Source organism: Macrotis lagotis, chromosome 6, assembly GCF_037893015.1.
Source record: "Macrotis lagotis isolate mMagLag1 chromosome 6, bilby.v1.9.chrom.fasta, whole genome shotgun sequence".
Taxonomy (NCBI): domain Eukaryota; kingdom Metazoa; phylum Chordata; class Mammalia; order Peramelemorphia; family Peramelidae; genus Macrotis; species Macrotis lagotis.
In genome coordinates, this window is record NC_133663.1 from 85,110,678 (window position 1) to 85,127,645 (window position 16,968).

At 33.9% G+C, this 16,968-nt stretch overlaps 1 protein-coding gene across 6 annotated transcripts in view; it reads right to left on the reverse strand.

The window, feature by feature from the left end:
- Window positions 1–16,968, reverse strand: part of PARD3B (par-3 family cell polarity regulator beta) — a 1,291,415-nt gene that overhangs the window by 767,870 nt on the left and 506,577 nt on the right. For all 6 annotated transcript variants that reach the window (XM_074191565.1, XM_074191567.1, XM_074191566.1 and 3 more), the window contains one exon: window positions 31–202. In XM_074191565.1, the coding sequence (XP_074047666.1) occupies window positions 31–202 (172 nt within the window). The remainder of the gene's footprint in view (window positions 1–30; window positions 203–16,968) is intronic.

The window sequence follows — 16,968 nt, forward strand, 5'->3', positions numbered from 1 at the left end:
TAGACAGCACATCTAGGTACACATACATACCTAATTTCAGAGCAGAAGTAGTTACTTCAATTTCTCCCCCAATGGGCTTAAAGGCAGCCAGCTGGGTAGCTACTTCTGCATCAAAAGAATCTGGACTGTGGCTCTCTGTTAGGTTTCCACTGGGGCTTTCAACTTTAGGAATTGATTCTTGTTCATCAAATACAGCAATCAGCTATAAATAAAGTAATAAAAATTGAGTTATTTTACATGGTATATATTTTAATTCAACACAGAACATACCAATTCTAATTCCATATTTTCTATTTTTTTTTTTTGAGTTGAAGACAGTCCTTACAATCTTTATAAAGAATTCCAAAACAGGGTGGCTGGGTGGTGCAGTAGATAGAGCACCAGCCCTGGAGTTAGGAGTACCTGAGTTCAAATCTAGCCTCAGACACTTTCTAATTACCTAGCTGTGTGGCCTTGGGCAAGTTACTTAACCCCATTGCCTTGCAAAAACCTTAAAAAAAAAAAGAATTCCAAAATGCTGGCTGACTTCTTTAGTTCTCTCTAATTACATGTTCTCTGCATGGGTCTCTATATTCTTCCCAGCCTCCTTTACCCCCCTTTAAATTAGGAGGCAAAAGCTTTCTATGAATATTTCAAAATTAGAGAAAATATTTTACATTTCTAAGGTTCTTTATTTTTATAAAGCTTTTTTTTTAGTGTTTTTTTTGAAAGGCAATGGGGTTAAGTGACTTCCTCAAGGTTACACATCTAGGTCATTATTAAATCTGAGACCAAATCTGAACCTAGATCCTCCTGATTCCAGGGCTGCACCACCTAGCTGTCCCCCTTAGAAAGCTTTTTAAACAGATTATTTAATTAATTAGATTCTTGCAACAGACCTGTGAAGTAGATAAATATGAGTAACATTATCTGCATTTTCTATATGAGTAAATTTTGGTGAAATGCAATTTTCTAGGACTAGTAAAGAGCTGGGCTTTAAATACAAGTCTTCTATTTGTAAGACTTCTTTGCTATAACATGCCAGTTTCTTTCTTTTTTTTTTTTTTTTTGTTTGTTTTTTAGGTTTTTTGCTAGGCAATGGGGTTAAGTGGCTTGCCCAAGGCCACACAGCTAGGCAATTATTAAGTGTCTTAGACTGGATTTGAACCCAGGTACTCCTGACTCCAGGGCCGGTGCTTTATCCACTGCCCCACCTAGCCACCCCCTATTTTTTTTTAGGGTTTTTTTTTTTTTGCAAGGCAAATGGGGTTAAGTAGCTTGCCCAAGGCCACACAGCTAGGTAATTATTAAGTGTCTGAGACCAGATTTGAACTCAGGTACTCCGGACTCCAGGGCCAGTGCTTTATCCACTGCGCCACCTAGCCGCCCCTCTATTTTTTTATTTAATAAATTTTAATATCACCTTTTCTAGCTCCTTTTTCATGGCAGGATGCAAACAGTATAGTTCTTTTTTTTTTTTCCAAGGCAAATGGGGTTAAGTGGCTTGCCCAAGGCCACAAAGCTAGGTAATTATTAAGTATCTGAGACCAGATTTGCCCCACCTAGCCACCCCTTACATGCCAGTTTCAATAACTTGTCTATTTCTTATATAAGGTTCCTAAAAACATCTCCTTAAAAAATCTGGTGCTAGATTATCTGACAGATATTCTAGTCCCACAATCTCATTTTACAGATGAGGAAACTAGGAGAGACAATTACGTAATTTGTTCAGTCATACTGCTTTTCACTATCAAAGACTATTTTAACCCAGGTGTTCTGAAATATATTGCCCGTTCTAAAACAAAAGTAGATTGGAAGGGGAAGAAAATTTGCCACCAGACCACCACAGTTGGTTCTAAAAATAAGTTTTTTAGGTTATATGATAGAGTGGTGACATAAGGTCTCACTTGTCTAAAAATCTTTCCTGCACTAACTTGTGATTAATTAGAAACTTCTCTATTAATCCTATCTGAGTCACTCCTTTGTGTTGCGACACTATTACTGATGCAGAATTGTTGCCTGGCAAGAAGAAATAAAAAGTTCGCACCTGAAAATAATCCACTGTAACTTAAATTATCACATTAATTAGATTAAAAAAACCTAGTGCTCTAAGGAAATGAGGGTAGCAGCTGGGAAGAATGGGGGATGAGAAGAAAGGTGGCTCAGGAAAGGTGTTGCTCACAGAGGGTCAACCTAGAGTGTACTTAGAAAAGTCAAATACAAAAAAAGACAATCAATGCTTTAGTAGTGGAGGGAGGGCAGAGAGAACAGTATGGAATCCCAAAGGTGACGGGGTTGGATTATAGATTCTTTATATTCTAATTATAGTCTAGGAAGGGCAGAATAAGTAGATATGTATATAAAAAAGTAGAAGTGTTAGAGGGAACAACTAACACTTGAATCTCACTTCATTTAAACTGGTCAGAGTTCAAACACACATTGCTGGGTACAGTAATACAGGTAACTCAAGAGAAATAGGGAGAAAGAGGAGGTACCCATATCTTGAGGAATATCTAAATTAATTATGGAATTATAAATGTGATAGACTTCTGATGTGTTTTAAAAAATGATGAAGGGGATGGTTTTGGAGAAACCTAGAAAAACTGAATATTAACTGAAACAGAGTGAGTAGAACCAGTATAAAAATTTATTCACTGACAATAGTATAATAAAGACAAATAAAAGAAAGAATTAGGATCTCTCATCAGCACAATAAACAACTGTGATTCCAGAATACAAATGATGAAACATGTTAATCTATGTTCTGATAGGGAAATGAAGGATTCAGAGTGAATAACGAGACATTTTTTTGGATGTGGTCAATGTGGAAATTTGTTTTGCCTGTTTATGTATGTTTGAAACAAGAGTTTTGTTTTTTCCTTCTTTTCTTTTTTCAACTGAGGAATAAAATGGAGAAAGAGAAGGATGATTTTGATGATTGAAAAAATAACTTAAGAAAAATAATTATAATTAGTAATTATATATACCCAGGCAGGTTCAAGGGTTGTCTCTGACACATAGATGTTTTATAAAGACAGGCAAGGTACTTAATCTAATTGTGCTTTTAGTAACTATCTAAGATTCAAAGTTGCAGAGTAGACACTTACCTGTATTATTAGAGGGAGTTTCCTCATAGTAACACAGAATGATAATGTCTTGGACAATTACATTGTCCAAATTCTGCCCATTCTCCAAGACCCAGTTCAAATAACATCTCCATAAAATGTCTACTCTTCCCATCAAGTAAGAAATTATCCCTCTCCTCTAAACTAATAGTACTTTGTATTTACACTTTCTTATTGAGCTTTGCATTAAATTTATTTGTGCATGTGTCCCATTTTCCGACCATGTCAGCTTCATGTGGGCTCAGATTGTCTTGTCCAACATCATATCTTCCCCTTTGCCAATCTCTGCACTATACCTTCTAAAAATAATTAACAAATGTAAAACAAAATGATCTTCCCTATTAGAACAGACAATACACAAGGGCAGGAGCCAAGCCTTAGGTATTCTGCTTAGCCCCACAACGTCCTGAATGTGGTTCAACACACTTTTAATAATTAATGTATAAATATTATCTAACATAGGGTTTAATCCTTGGATTAAAGAAAATCTGGGTTCAATTTCTGCTTTGATAAATGATAGTTATTTGATCATAGAAAGCTTAAAAAGATACCTCTCATGTATCTAAAATTTAAAACTCCAGGTGCTTTGCTGTTTATATCATAGAGGGCTTCTTCACACAGTTTTATCTAAATAGATAAAAATCACACGCTTTTAACATATGTATATATAAAATTTATGTATGTATGTATATAACAGGTTCTCTTAAAACAGAATATAACACTACACAGCCTTTGAAATAACATATTTATTCAATAATGAACTTAGCTGAGGGAACCCCATTAAGGTATGTTGTAGAAGGAATCTTTTTTTTTTTACTTACCAATTGGTCTAGATTGTCTTTGAGGTCTTTTCCTAATCTAAAAATTCTATGATATTTTATGGTTTTTTTTAGGTTTTTGCAAGGCAAATAGGGTTAAGTGGCTTGCCCAAGGCCACACAGCTAGGTAATTATTAAGTGTCTGAGACCGGATTTGAACCCAGGTACTCCTGACTCCAGGGCTGGTGCTTTATCCACTGCCCCACCTAGCCACCCCATGTTCTTCTTAAAAAAATAAAATACCAATAAAATGGTTACTCAAAGAAAATTAAATTCTATGCCATGATAATTGCTAACTTGAATAACACATACATAAATCTGGTGGAATGCAATCTTGAAATTCAGTCAATAGCTAGAAAAAGATAAGCTTTGTAGGCATTGTGCTTTTTAGTGATTCATTCTAATGATGGATGACTTTTCACTTTAAAATATTAGACAAACAATTAATACCCTAAATATGAGTCAATCTCCATTAGATAGGTATTCTGTAAAAGTAAGTTGAATGTCATACTTTAAAGAAAAAATAAGCTAAATAATGAGAATTAGGTCTTTCATCACCTCAACATAAGGCAAATCTACCTATTATTAAAAACATTTAGTTGAAAAAGCTGTTCCAAACCCCATTTATAAGGGTACCTTGTTGGCAACAATATTAATAACACAATTGCATTACTAATCAATCAAAACATCATAAATACCAAATTCAGCCTTTCAAAAGGAGTACATATAATTAGGGATATGCAAATTAACTATTCAAAAATAATTTTCATAATTGACTGCTCATTTCCAGCACAGAGACTTCTTTAATTGGGAAATCCAGCAACCTTTCTCTTCTCAAGAGAAAAATGATACTCCCAAAGTTTTTTTTTTAAATTTTCTTGGGATGAAGACTACAAATTTTCTGCTCTGTAATTGGTAGTACTGATAAATGGCTTTTTAAGATAAGGCTTAAATAAATTAGTAATCAAAAGATTACTCTAATACAAAATAATCACTGCACTGACATTCTTCTAATCTCCTGGCAAAAACAGTATGTTATGTTTCTTTAAACATCTCAAATCCTGACAAGAATAATCAATAAAAGAACAACATGGAAATGTTGTATTTGTTACTAGACCTGTGGCATAATTAGAATGTCAACACTACACAATGTTGAAATCCAACACATATGAATATATTCCACATTGTTGAAATCCAATACATATGAATAATAATTATAACTATATACCAATCAAGTAGGCAAATAATAGGTTATTAAGTTGCTAATACCTTAAAGCAGTTTTTATTTATCTAAAAGCTTTTTTACAATTGGCAAGTACTATGTCTATATTGTGGGGGTGGGATGATTTTTAACTCCTGACAATATCTAGTCTATTGAAAGTGTTATGATAGCTTAAACCACTGATACATGAAGACTGGGCAGCTAGTGACATAATTTTAATCAGAGGTATTTTGTCAAAATTTTAAATATTCAATACCTGGCAAATTTAAAATGGCATTGAATTCATAATTTTATTTAGGCTTTATATCCACGGTATTTTAATAAATTGCTGTTTTATATCTATTTAACTGTATATGAGAGACTGAGCATATTATTTAACTCTTACTGGTCACCTCCATTTTTCAGCTTCCTTTTGTGTTTTGTCTGTCTTCCTCCATTAGATTGTAAGCTCCCTGATTACAAGGACTGTTTTTTAAATCTTATTTGTACCCTCAGCATGAAGCACAGTGCTTGGTAAATATTAAATGCTTAGCAAATGTTTATTGACAATCATTATTGACTAAAGCAAAGCATATTGAATAGCCACAATCATATTCTTTGAATACAGTATGTTCCACATATACATTTAGAATACACAAGACTTCTTAGAAGATTCAGCTTCTAAGATCTTTGTTCAATGATCCTTTAACAGTACTGTGTAGAGAATAAAAGATATTTGCCAAAGGTTTCTATTACTCTTATGGTGGATGTCTATGAGAAAAATTAAAATAGAATATGGGATTTTCTAAAATTTGTTAAGTTCCTCTGATGTTTCTAATATAACACTAAGATGGTTGTTGTGATATTGGATCATTTTAGGATTTCCCTAATGAGATCAGTCAAAAGAGATTAGCCTAACTATTCATATAGGAAAAACCAAGTGGATGCTAAATATCAATTGTTCATATTATGGCCTAAAGATGAATGAGCATGTCCCTGAGCTGACCTATCAATAAACTAATCTTGAACAGGCACTGCAGAAAGATGATTCTAGCTAGATCTAGAATAAAATAACAGGAGAAGAAATTAGCTATACCACATTTAGGGAACTGTATGGTTCTTTCAACAATCCCAATCTGTTCACTATCACCAAAGTCCATGTTTTCTAAGACAGTAGGTTGTAGTGGCAAGACAAGGAACTGACAAATACATTTAAGTCTTCTGAACTTCAGTTTGCTCCTCTGGAAATTAAGATAATACATATCCATAATGCCAGTTATTGTGAGGCTCAAATCTTTTCAAGGCTTAATGAGCAATAAACCACCAGTAATTATTACTGTGGTCATCATTATCCCTGATATCCATCCAGTGACACCATATGACATGATCATAGAAGTTTTTCATGATGATCTTTGAAGTTTCAAACTGTAAATCACCCAAGGGGTCATGGAAAAACACATGATTTAAACAATATTAAAAGCCTTATGTAAACTCTGAGTTTCAGGACTTTCTAAAATTTTGATGCTTACTTTGATATATTAATGAATAGGTGGTCTCATGTAGTGTAACATGTATAAACAATGACATATATGCAGGGAATGGCAAAAGTCCTTCATCCATTAAATATAATGACAAAATATGAAAGTGAACTAGTCATATATTGATAGTAAGATATAATATAGACAGTCCTTTTTTATTAGCATTCAAAAATATTAAAAAGCTTAGAGAAGCTCTGCCTCCTATTGGGTTAGTATGTCTATGAAGTTTCTATAAGAGGATATAGATAAGAATCATATAATATGAGATGTTATTACAGTATCAGATTTTACAGCTATAAAGGACTTTTGAGATGACCTAAACCCACCCTCCTACTATACAGACAAAGAAACCAAGGACCAAAGAAGTTAAATGACTAGCCCAACATCAAACAATAGCAGAGAAAGGATTCTAGCACAGATTCTGATAACAGGATCCCCATTCTTGCCAAAGCAAAAGATTTCCTCCCAATGAATGGGGTAGGATCTACTCTATACCCTTATAATACATTATTTTCATTCATTCAGTAGGGTTCTCACACCATGAAAGCATGGATCCATTACTATCCTGAAGAAACATAAAAATGTTAGATAGTTCTGAATCTGAGACTGTAACTATTTCTTTAGCTAAAGGTTTTCAATACTTCTGAATTTTTAATCATATTTCTTCAGTTAGGGGTGGCTAAATATTAACTAATGACAGCAGAAGGAAAGAATAAATTAATATTCACCATTCTACTTTCAAGGCTAACCATTTGTTTTTACTATGTTGCTATAGTTTGATTAAATCTAATAATAGCTATGATTAAGTTTCCAGTATTTACAATTCTATGAGTATGTTTCTTGTTCACCTATTTTTATATTTTACATCAGGGTTCCAAGTTCAGCCAGCACTTATTTACTGCCATCTTTAATCAATGAGTATGGCCTAAAACTAACAAATGATTCTCTTTCACAGAGGCATATAAATGAACTCATGATCTATGAATTTGGTAATTATTCTGCCTTGTAACAGATATTAGTCAATATTTTACCATACTCTTAGGATGCCCTGACATTCCCAGTTTGATAGATGTGAGTTATACTGATTAACTAGAGACACAATTCACCATAAATATTTTCTAATGCTTAAGCAGAAATAGTATTATATTTGATATTTACAGAGATATGCTTGAATTAAAATTGTACAGTAAAGTACTGAAGATGAGTCTTAGTTACCCAAAAGTGACTAGGGTTACCAGCACCACAGGCAAACTGCAAAGTTGACAAAGATTTTTTTGACTTCCTTTCATTTTGCTTTCTAAACTCTTCTCTCATCTTCTGAAATTCCTTAAGCTTCCTTTAGTCCTCCACAACCTCCATCCAACTCCTTTAAGATGCCTCTTGCTATAGAAAACTGCACAATCCTATGCAAGCATACTCTTTCTAAAATAGCTCACTCTCCAAAATTATCAATCTAGGTGGTACAGTGGATAGAGCACTGGGCTTGGAATCAGTATGATTCATCTTCCTGCATTCAAATCTATTCTTAGACTCATTACCTGTGTGACCTTGGGGAAGTCATGTAATCCTTTTGCCTCAGTTTCCTCATCTGTAAAATAAGTTGGAGAAGGAAATGGGAAACCACTCCATTATCATTGTCATGAACTATGGGATGAGGTCACACACAACTGAAATGACTGAACAGAACTTCCTAATAAAATTTCCAGTCTCACAGAATTTAGATTTTAATAAAAAGAAAAACAAAAAAGAAACTTAGTCAGTTTGACCCACATTGTGCTGTGTATAGGATAAAAGAGGAATCTGTTAACATTGATAAATATTAAATTATTGAAATTCCTGCAGGAGAATTTTCTTTAGTATAGGTTCTTCCTAATGGCCACTCTAGAATATTGTTCATCACCTTTGGGTTCTTAAAGATGCATGGTAGGGATGGATAGAGTTCCTCTTTCCTTTTGGTATCAGAAAAAAGTACACTGGAGTACAGAAAGAGAAATTCTAGTGGGTAGGGTGTCTTTCTTAGGACCTGTTCTAACTTTTCAGGGCTAATTGCTTCATCTTCAATCTTTTCAAGACTGGCTTTCCACACTGACTATATCTAATAAACTTGGAGAACAGAGCAGATATACTACTTATCATGCTGATGTATGGGAAGCACAGGGTACCAGATAAGAACATAATCTGAGGGGCCATAGGTGATCCTGGGAGGAGGTACACAGAAAGATGCTCCTGAGGCTGGGGTGTCAAAGTCATCTCTCTTTTATCATGCCTTCCTTGTGTTGAGTGTAGAAGTATAGCTAGTTCAAATCCTTAAATGCCATGCTAGTCAAAATTTTGAACTTTTCTTCAATATTTTTCCTTTATTCTTATAAACAAGAAATAAAAATAATTTATCAAAGTTTCAGATTATTTCTTCTCTCCTGAAGTGAAGGTGCTAAGAACAGCTTATAAATAGACCTCCAAAGAAAGTTCAAGGGTATCTTCTATAGAGACTGAAAAATACATATTATGAACCATTGCATAGGTCATAAAACTGGTTGATCAAGGTCTGTACTATTAAAAAGAAAACAAACTACTATACTTACAAAGAAGTTTTGTTATTCCTAACTAATTCATCTTTTTTTTCACCATCTCGTTTCCTGTATTATTTTTTTATCTTCCCATCATCAGATTTTTATTTGGGGAACTAAAAAAGTTTTAGTCTCAAATACCTCAGAGATAAAATTTTTATGTATAATTTCATCCATTAGGTCAAGGCACACCAACTCTTTTGGATATTTCAGAAAACCTTCTGTAAGGCTAATCAATAAAATGCTGACTAGGGATTAGGAAGATCTGAGTTTAAAGTTTACTTCTGATATGTGCTGACTGGGAGACATTTTAACCTCTTTTGAGTCTCAGGTTCCTGATCTTAAAATGAGGGAAGCTGAGGTACCTCACATATCTAAATTCATTATCTTGTGATCTTGTGAGAGTGTGTGGTATCTTTAGTGCTCCTATCATAAATTAAGTATAATTCATTGTACTATTTAAACAATTTGCCAATATCTTTGGTTTCTATAGAAAAAAAGGGTATTTTAATAAATACTATAAATGACTTGTGTATTCCATCAATAAATGTGATTTGGGTTAAATCGTGAAAAAAGATTTTCTCTTGCTATACTGAATAATTTAGTATTCTGTCATCTTTCCATCTATACCTCTGACCTCTGTTCCCAGAGTTCCCATAAAGTTGTTTAGGTTGCAGAGATAAATAGATAGTAGCTTTTGCAGGAGCTGAACTTAACCCAGATTTTCTCACGCCCAAGATTCACTTGCATTTATATATGGAGTATTTTGGATTACTAATTACAGCACTAAGAAATATGCAACTGTTATAATTACATGTCTCATGAATGATGTTATTGGAAGAAAATTCACCTTTGCTATCTTGAGTTCAGTCAATTTAACTGTTAAGACTTAACAAGGCTTTTTTTGTCCCATAATCCTCTCCTGCCCACAAGCCTCATAAATATCCTAGAAATTACTTACACCCTGAATTAAAGCATAAATTAAATAAGCAGTATCTTAAAAAATAATTTGCCTTAAATCTTAACAAAACACAATTAAATCTAAACAAGAATGTGACATTACCACCATTTCACAAGTTGGGCAAAGACACTTTCTCACCTTTGGGAAGAGAGTAAAACATTGTAAAATGTCATTTTAATACATGCATCAAGCTGCCTACCATTAAATACTGGTTGGCTTTGTGTGCTAATTTTATGCCACTTTAAACAAAGGTTTCAAAATAGGATCTCTTCTTTAATATGTTTCTGACAGCTAGCTCAGAGTGTTTAATCAGGATTGTAAAAATTAGCAGAATTACATTAGCATCTTCATCAGTTCAAAAAAAATAAGCATGTAAAAACTGAAATTTTCACAGATTTTAGGACTAAATAAGATAAAAATTACTCTTCCTCTGTCCTCTTGAAACCAAATATCCCCAACATGTATCTTTAGAATCTTCAGATAAATTGGTTTCACTCCTAAGAGAACAGCATGGTTAACCTTCAACAATACAGACAATTCTGGTTTCCATTACCATTTTAAAATATGCAGCAGCAACAGCAGCCTCATAATACAGCTAATTAGGAAAATATTAGAGGTTTTTCAAGAATTATCCCCCCCTCTCCCCACGTCAATGAACACAGGTGTATGTACCTATCAGATTTCATTTTTTTGGATAAATGAGTTCTTTAAAATACATGTGTACATTTTTGTTGCAAATTTCCTATCAACCTGCTATGACAGATATATTTCCTTGAAAAGAATTTTTTGGGGGCATCTAGGTGGCACAGTGGAGAGAGCATGGGCCCTGGAGTCAGGAGTACCTGAGTTCAAATATGGCCTCAGACACTTAATAATTACTTAGCTATGTGGCCTTCGGCAAGTCACTTAACCCCATTGCCTTGCAAAAACTTAAAAAAAAAAATGTGTATTTCTATAAAAACTCTAATTGTTGATATGACAAAAATCTGACTCTACAGGTAGGTCATATAAAACCTTGGGAAAGTCTAATTAAATTGTGCTTAGTGCTTATAGAACAATAGTATGATGTCACATTCAAATATCACAACTTACTATAGTATGTTAAAAAGTGAGACAGTATATAATGTCAGAGACATGGAAAGATTTCTAGGAACTGATACAGAAAAAAGGGAGTAGAATCAGTAGAAAAATTTATATTAGAACATCAATATTATTTTTAATGAATAATTTTGAAGACAATAACTGATAAAGAATGATATAAAAAGAACCAGAATAATAATTTCTAAAGTAAAAATGAAACTGTAAATATAAGCAACTTTGTAAACTGTCCATGATCAAAGCAATATCATCCATGATTCCAGAAAACAGATTATGACACATGCAATCCAAAATTGGTTTTAGGGCACATTATGAAACATATTTTTTGAACACAGTTAATAAAGGGATTTGTTTTGCTTGATTATGTATAGTTGTTACAAGGAACGAATGGGGTAGGAAAGAAGAGAAATTAGACATCAATTCATTTTCAAAAGAGAAATATAGAGCTGACAGATGTAGAAAGTTGTGTGTATTTTCAAATGAAGTCCTTGTATTGTAAGTTTTGCTTAATTGTCTTTTTTATAATAGAACTTTAACAGAATGGAGATAATCTGGAAATACTTGCAATATTAAAAAATTACATTCATAAAAATTTAAAAATTATTTATATAGGACTGAGATGGTGGGGAATTGGGAGTATTTTAGACCTGCCTGAAAATATAAATCATACCACATATTTCATCTGGATTCTCTCCAAATATATCATAAAACAATATCCTAAATCTCTTGGTTGAGCTGTCTCACTCTTTTTGATCACTACAGGAGTGCTAAAACCTCAATATAGATGCTTTGGTAAAAATTATTTTTGGATCAAAGATAACTGAATGGAAAGTTTCAGAAGTGTGATTTATGAGCACATAAACCATAAGTGAAGTGGAACTAGAGATTAATAGTCTTCTCAATAATGGTATTTAGAGGAAAATCTGTAGTAGACCTTCCTAAGGAAAAATACATTGTCCAGGGAACCTCAGACATGCTCAATAATATATTTTCTTCATTTATTTAATTGGAACTTTTGTATGTGGAAAATTAGAAGTGATTGAATTAATTACAATTTTTTCTTACTACTTTTAAGTGTTTTAGTGCATCCTAAAAGAGAAAATGTTTGATGAGCTCAAAATGTAAAAAAAAAATGAACTGGAAAAAATATCAAGGAAACAGTAAGCTAATAAAGTTATAATATTCACATTTTTACAGTTAGGGAAACCAAGGCAGAGGTTAAGTGACTTGTCCAGATCATTTAAAAAAATGGACCAGAAAAAATATCAAGGAAACTAAGTTAATAAACAGGACGTTAAGATTTTATCAAACTGACTTAGGTTTGACTCCAATAAGATGTTAATAAGGATATAGGCTACATTTCATATTTTGGTCATACCATTATCCTATTTAATAGAAGAGGAAACTGAGTTTTAGAGAGGATAAGAGACTTGGTAGCATGGTTAGTTAAATCATAGGAATGGTCAGATTTTTTTCTAGACTCTAAGAGATAGCAATCTATCCTGTCTGCCTTTTAAAACTCTTCACAACCTGTCCCCTTCTTACCTTTCCAGTCTTCTTATACTTTTATACTTCTCCATGTATTCTATTGGTCTCCTGCTGTTTGCACAAAATACTCTCTCAGCTCTCTTCATTTCTAATGGTCATCCCTCACACACTAATTGCTCACCCTCCTTGCTTCTGCCTCCTGGCTTGCCTGGATTTCTTCAGGTCCCTCTCACCTACCACATGTTCCCTCTAAGATCACCTCTCATTTTCACTGTACATCTTGTGTTCAAAGTTGCTTGCATGGTATCTCCCCCTTTAGAAAGTATGGATTCAAATTTGTCTTCCTGTGAAACTTAACTAGTGAGGTAGCATTTGAATTTAGATCTTTCTGATCCCAGATCTAGCATTCTTTCTACCTTGGAGTTAGGAATCCTGACTTCAGGTCAAGCTTCTGATACACACACAACACACACACACACACACACACACACACACACACACACACACACAGACATACAAAGTCACACACACAGTTTGACTCTATGACCCAAGGCAAATTTCTTAGGCTCTAAGTGCCTGAGAAAAATTTAAAACTGAGTTACAGAACAGTTCCTAATCTGCACTATTTGAAGGACTTGAAACATGAAGTTACCTATGGGGATGAAATCACAGGTCTGAACCAAAAAAAAAAATAATTAAAAAACATCTGTGTTTTATATTATAAGTGTGAATAAAATCTATGCTATTATTAAACTTCACACTTTTTTTTAAAAGAGAGTCTTGCAAGCCCCTTTACTGTATTCACTCTTATTTTCTAGTTCAAAACTGATTGCACTATCTATATTAGCAGCACAAAACAGTATTTCCTGGCAAAAATCTGCACAACTACTTCCTCCATTAAATAAAGGAAGCTGTTGTCAGATATCAGACCAAAAGGAGGAAAGAAAGTTGAGATTAAAAAAAACTTGGGTGAAGAAAGAGAATTCTTATCTTCAGTTAAATATTCTGTTGTAAATATATTCCAACTTAATCTTAAATAATTGTAACCAAAACCCTTATTATAATCTCTTCTTTTAAAGGGTTGTAGTACTAGCTATGATCTATAAGGAAGACATCAACTTAAAACTGGACTCTGGCAAACCTAATGGGAAAATTAGAGTGGGCAATGCTCTGAGACACTGTTCCATCATTCTTTTCATTTTTGAAAAAAATAATTTTATTGATAATTTTTCCATTACCTATATTTACTATTCTCACATCCTTCCCAGTTTATATAACAAATAAAATCTCTAAGTTCTACTTTTTAAAAAGACTTAATTTTTCCAACTACATGTAAATTCTTTTTCAAAACTAATTTTGCTTCACCTAAACTAGCATTCTCACCAAAAGAAGCAAAACAAATCCATATAATTCAGAAGACATTGGTTCTGGTCTAATCATTGTGTCTCAATCACTGCTTAACCTCAGCCAAGTCATTAAAGTCCTCTGAGTTTTATATGTAAAATAAGGACCTTGGTCCAGATATCTGTGATCCCTTCCAGACTTAAGAGTCTGTAATTCTAAAACTATGATTATTTTTCTCCTCTTTCTTCTCCTTCATCAAAATCTTATTTCTGGAAACGTTCTTAAAAGTATAAATGAATTTAATGTTTAAATATACACATTTGAAGGAGTCACCATCTTAATGATAAAATAATAAATTACTAATAGGGTAATTCCAGACAGGGCAAAAATTTAAGTGATTTTTTTTTCTTGGAGAGCAGAATTAGAAGGGGATTTCACAGTATTTCTTAACTCATACAAAAGTAATCAAGTACTCATAGAAATAATGCAATGAAAAAGTACTTATTAAACTATGTGCTAAAATTGTGATAAGAACTGGTGCTAAATTTCTCTTTAAAAAAAGAATTCTTTAACTCAAGGAGTTTGTATTACAATAGGGGAAGAAAAGTCATGTAAATGAGTGGTGATCCTGACAGAGTTTTGTTCTGGGAAGATAAAAAGAGAGGGGGAGGATATTGGTGGGGAAAGAGTAAATCACTGGTGGTAGGCAACTCATGAGATGATTGACTAGATAGGATTTAAAAAAAAAGGAAGTATGAATAGGGTCAGAATTAGAAATGCAGTGGGCAAAGCAGAAACAGTGTCCCAGGGCAACTGGGTTGACCTTTAGGGTAATAATGGACTAATTTCCAAGAATTAGGAATCTGAAAGACCTAGAAGTGTTAATTCAGTTAGGGAAGAGCAAGTCTGTAGACTAGTAGAAGCCTGGATGGTGGCTGGATGTATATTAACACCACTTCCCTAGAAAGCCCAAGTAGTTGCCTATAGGTCCAGAGAATAAACTATTTCTAGGTCAAAACATATTCCTAGAGGTTGTGATGCCACAATCCATACATGTCAGTCTATAGATTCCTAGGGTTGAAATGAGGTACAAGCCAATCTGCTTTCATTGTGAGGACCATTAAAAACAGGTACCCAGTTCCTTCACCTGATGATTCATGCTCTCCTATAATAGTTAAGGAAAAAAAGAACAGGTACTGAGGCAAAGAGGAGGCAGGTTGAGCAAAGCAGAGGTATCATGTCATCAGGTTCATAGGTCTGATGTTTGTTTAAATGGGGTATCATCACATAATGATTGTCAGAAATTCATTAAAAAAATAAATCTGCCTGTCCTTTCAATGAAGCATAATTCCGATGGTCAGTTTTATGTTTAACACAATCTCAGTCTGGGATCTCTGTTTTACTGAATTTGCCTCTGCTTTTTGCTTATTTGTTTGTTTTCTTTAAAAGAAAACCAACCATACCTTAATTTATAAATACAATCTACATGCAGCAAAGTAAGAGAAGATCTTAATTTTGAAAACCAATACAGCAGTAGTATTTGTTACTGAAGTGAGGTCCAGTTAATTTTCACTTTTAATGACAGGGAGTCATTCCTACTTTTGCTTACTTTGGAGGATCAAATGTTATTTTTAAAAGAAAAAATCACAATCAATATACTTTTCATTAGTCTTGGCAATAATTTTAATTTATAAGACTTGCACTAAAATTATAACCATTTTGAAAAAATAAATACTATTTAAAAGCATACTTTAAAAACTCCCAAGATAATAATTCTCAATGCCACTAAGGCAAGCAATGGTCTCCCATCAAGCAATGGAAAACCTGTGTGGTTTTAATACATTATTAAAGATTTCAAGAAGAAATGTCATCCTCATACATCTGAATTGGAATTCAAATTCAAATTTGCACATCTGAATTGAAAAACCCAAATCAGAATATTTTGACTGAAAATAGGTCAGTGCCAGCCTGAGGCAGGTCCAATGTGAACACCTGTCCTACAGTCTGTACCCTGGCAGCCAGATACAGAGAGTGGCAGCTTCCTTCACATCCACCAGTGAGGGAGCCTCACCTTCCAGGTCACTGACCCTCAAGTCAGTTCTGGGTGAAAGGACAACAAATATGGGGAAGGTTACACTTCTTAAACTCCCTAGAAATTAACCTGTGATTAATTGACATCCTAATTTGTCCCCCGGTCAGGGAACCAGACTCCTCGGCACTGGAATATTTAGTAAATTGGCTTCAGCACAGGCTGATTGACTACATGACAGGTCGAATGATGTCCTACCATCTTGCCCATTCCATGACAGCTCAACAACTGGCAGATACCGTGGAAAGGTCAGTGTGCAAATGGAATTGATTGATGAGAAAGCATTTCTTTAAGTGTTTCATTTAGATGCAGCCCTGGCTCATCATGGGTGACACTTCTTCAAACAGTAAATTAAAAAATTACCGACGCATACAGCTTCAGGTGGATCTCTTCCTGACAGTGTTGGCTCACCCTGTTAGTTCCTCATCTTCCTCCATCTCTTTAACTTGTGATAACTGAGCTGACTGTGCTGATGAGCATCCTCCCTTTGCTCCTAGGTAGAAATGTTAGCATAGAAATGTCAAGATATGTAATTATGATTGTGGATGGATTAAACTCATAAAGGATGCCTTCCTGGTGGTGAATGACTGAAGGTAAACCTGGGGCTATTTCTCCTTCCTTACAGAAGATTAACTCTCAATATAATTTTGTACAATGATACTCATTCTGCTGGTGTTTACCACCATCTCTCAATGAAGAAAACAGGAAATGCCTGTGCTTTATATTCATCTTTCTCCCTAGTCAAGAGGAAGAAAGGGCT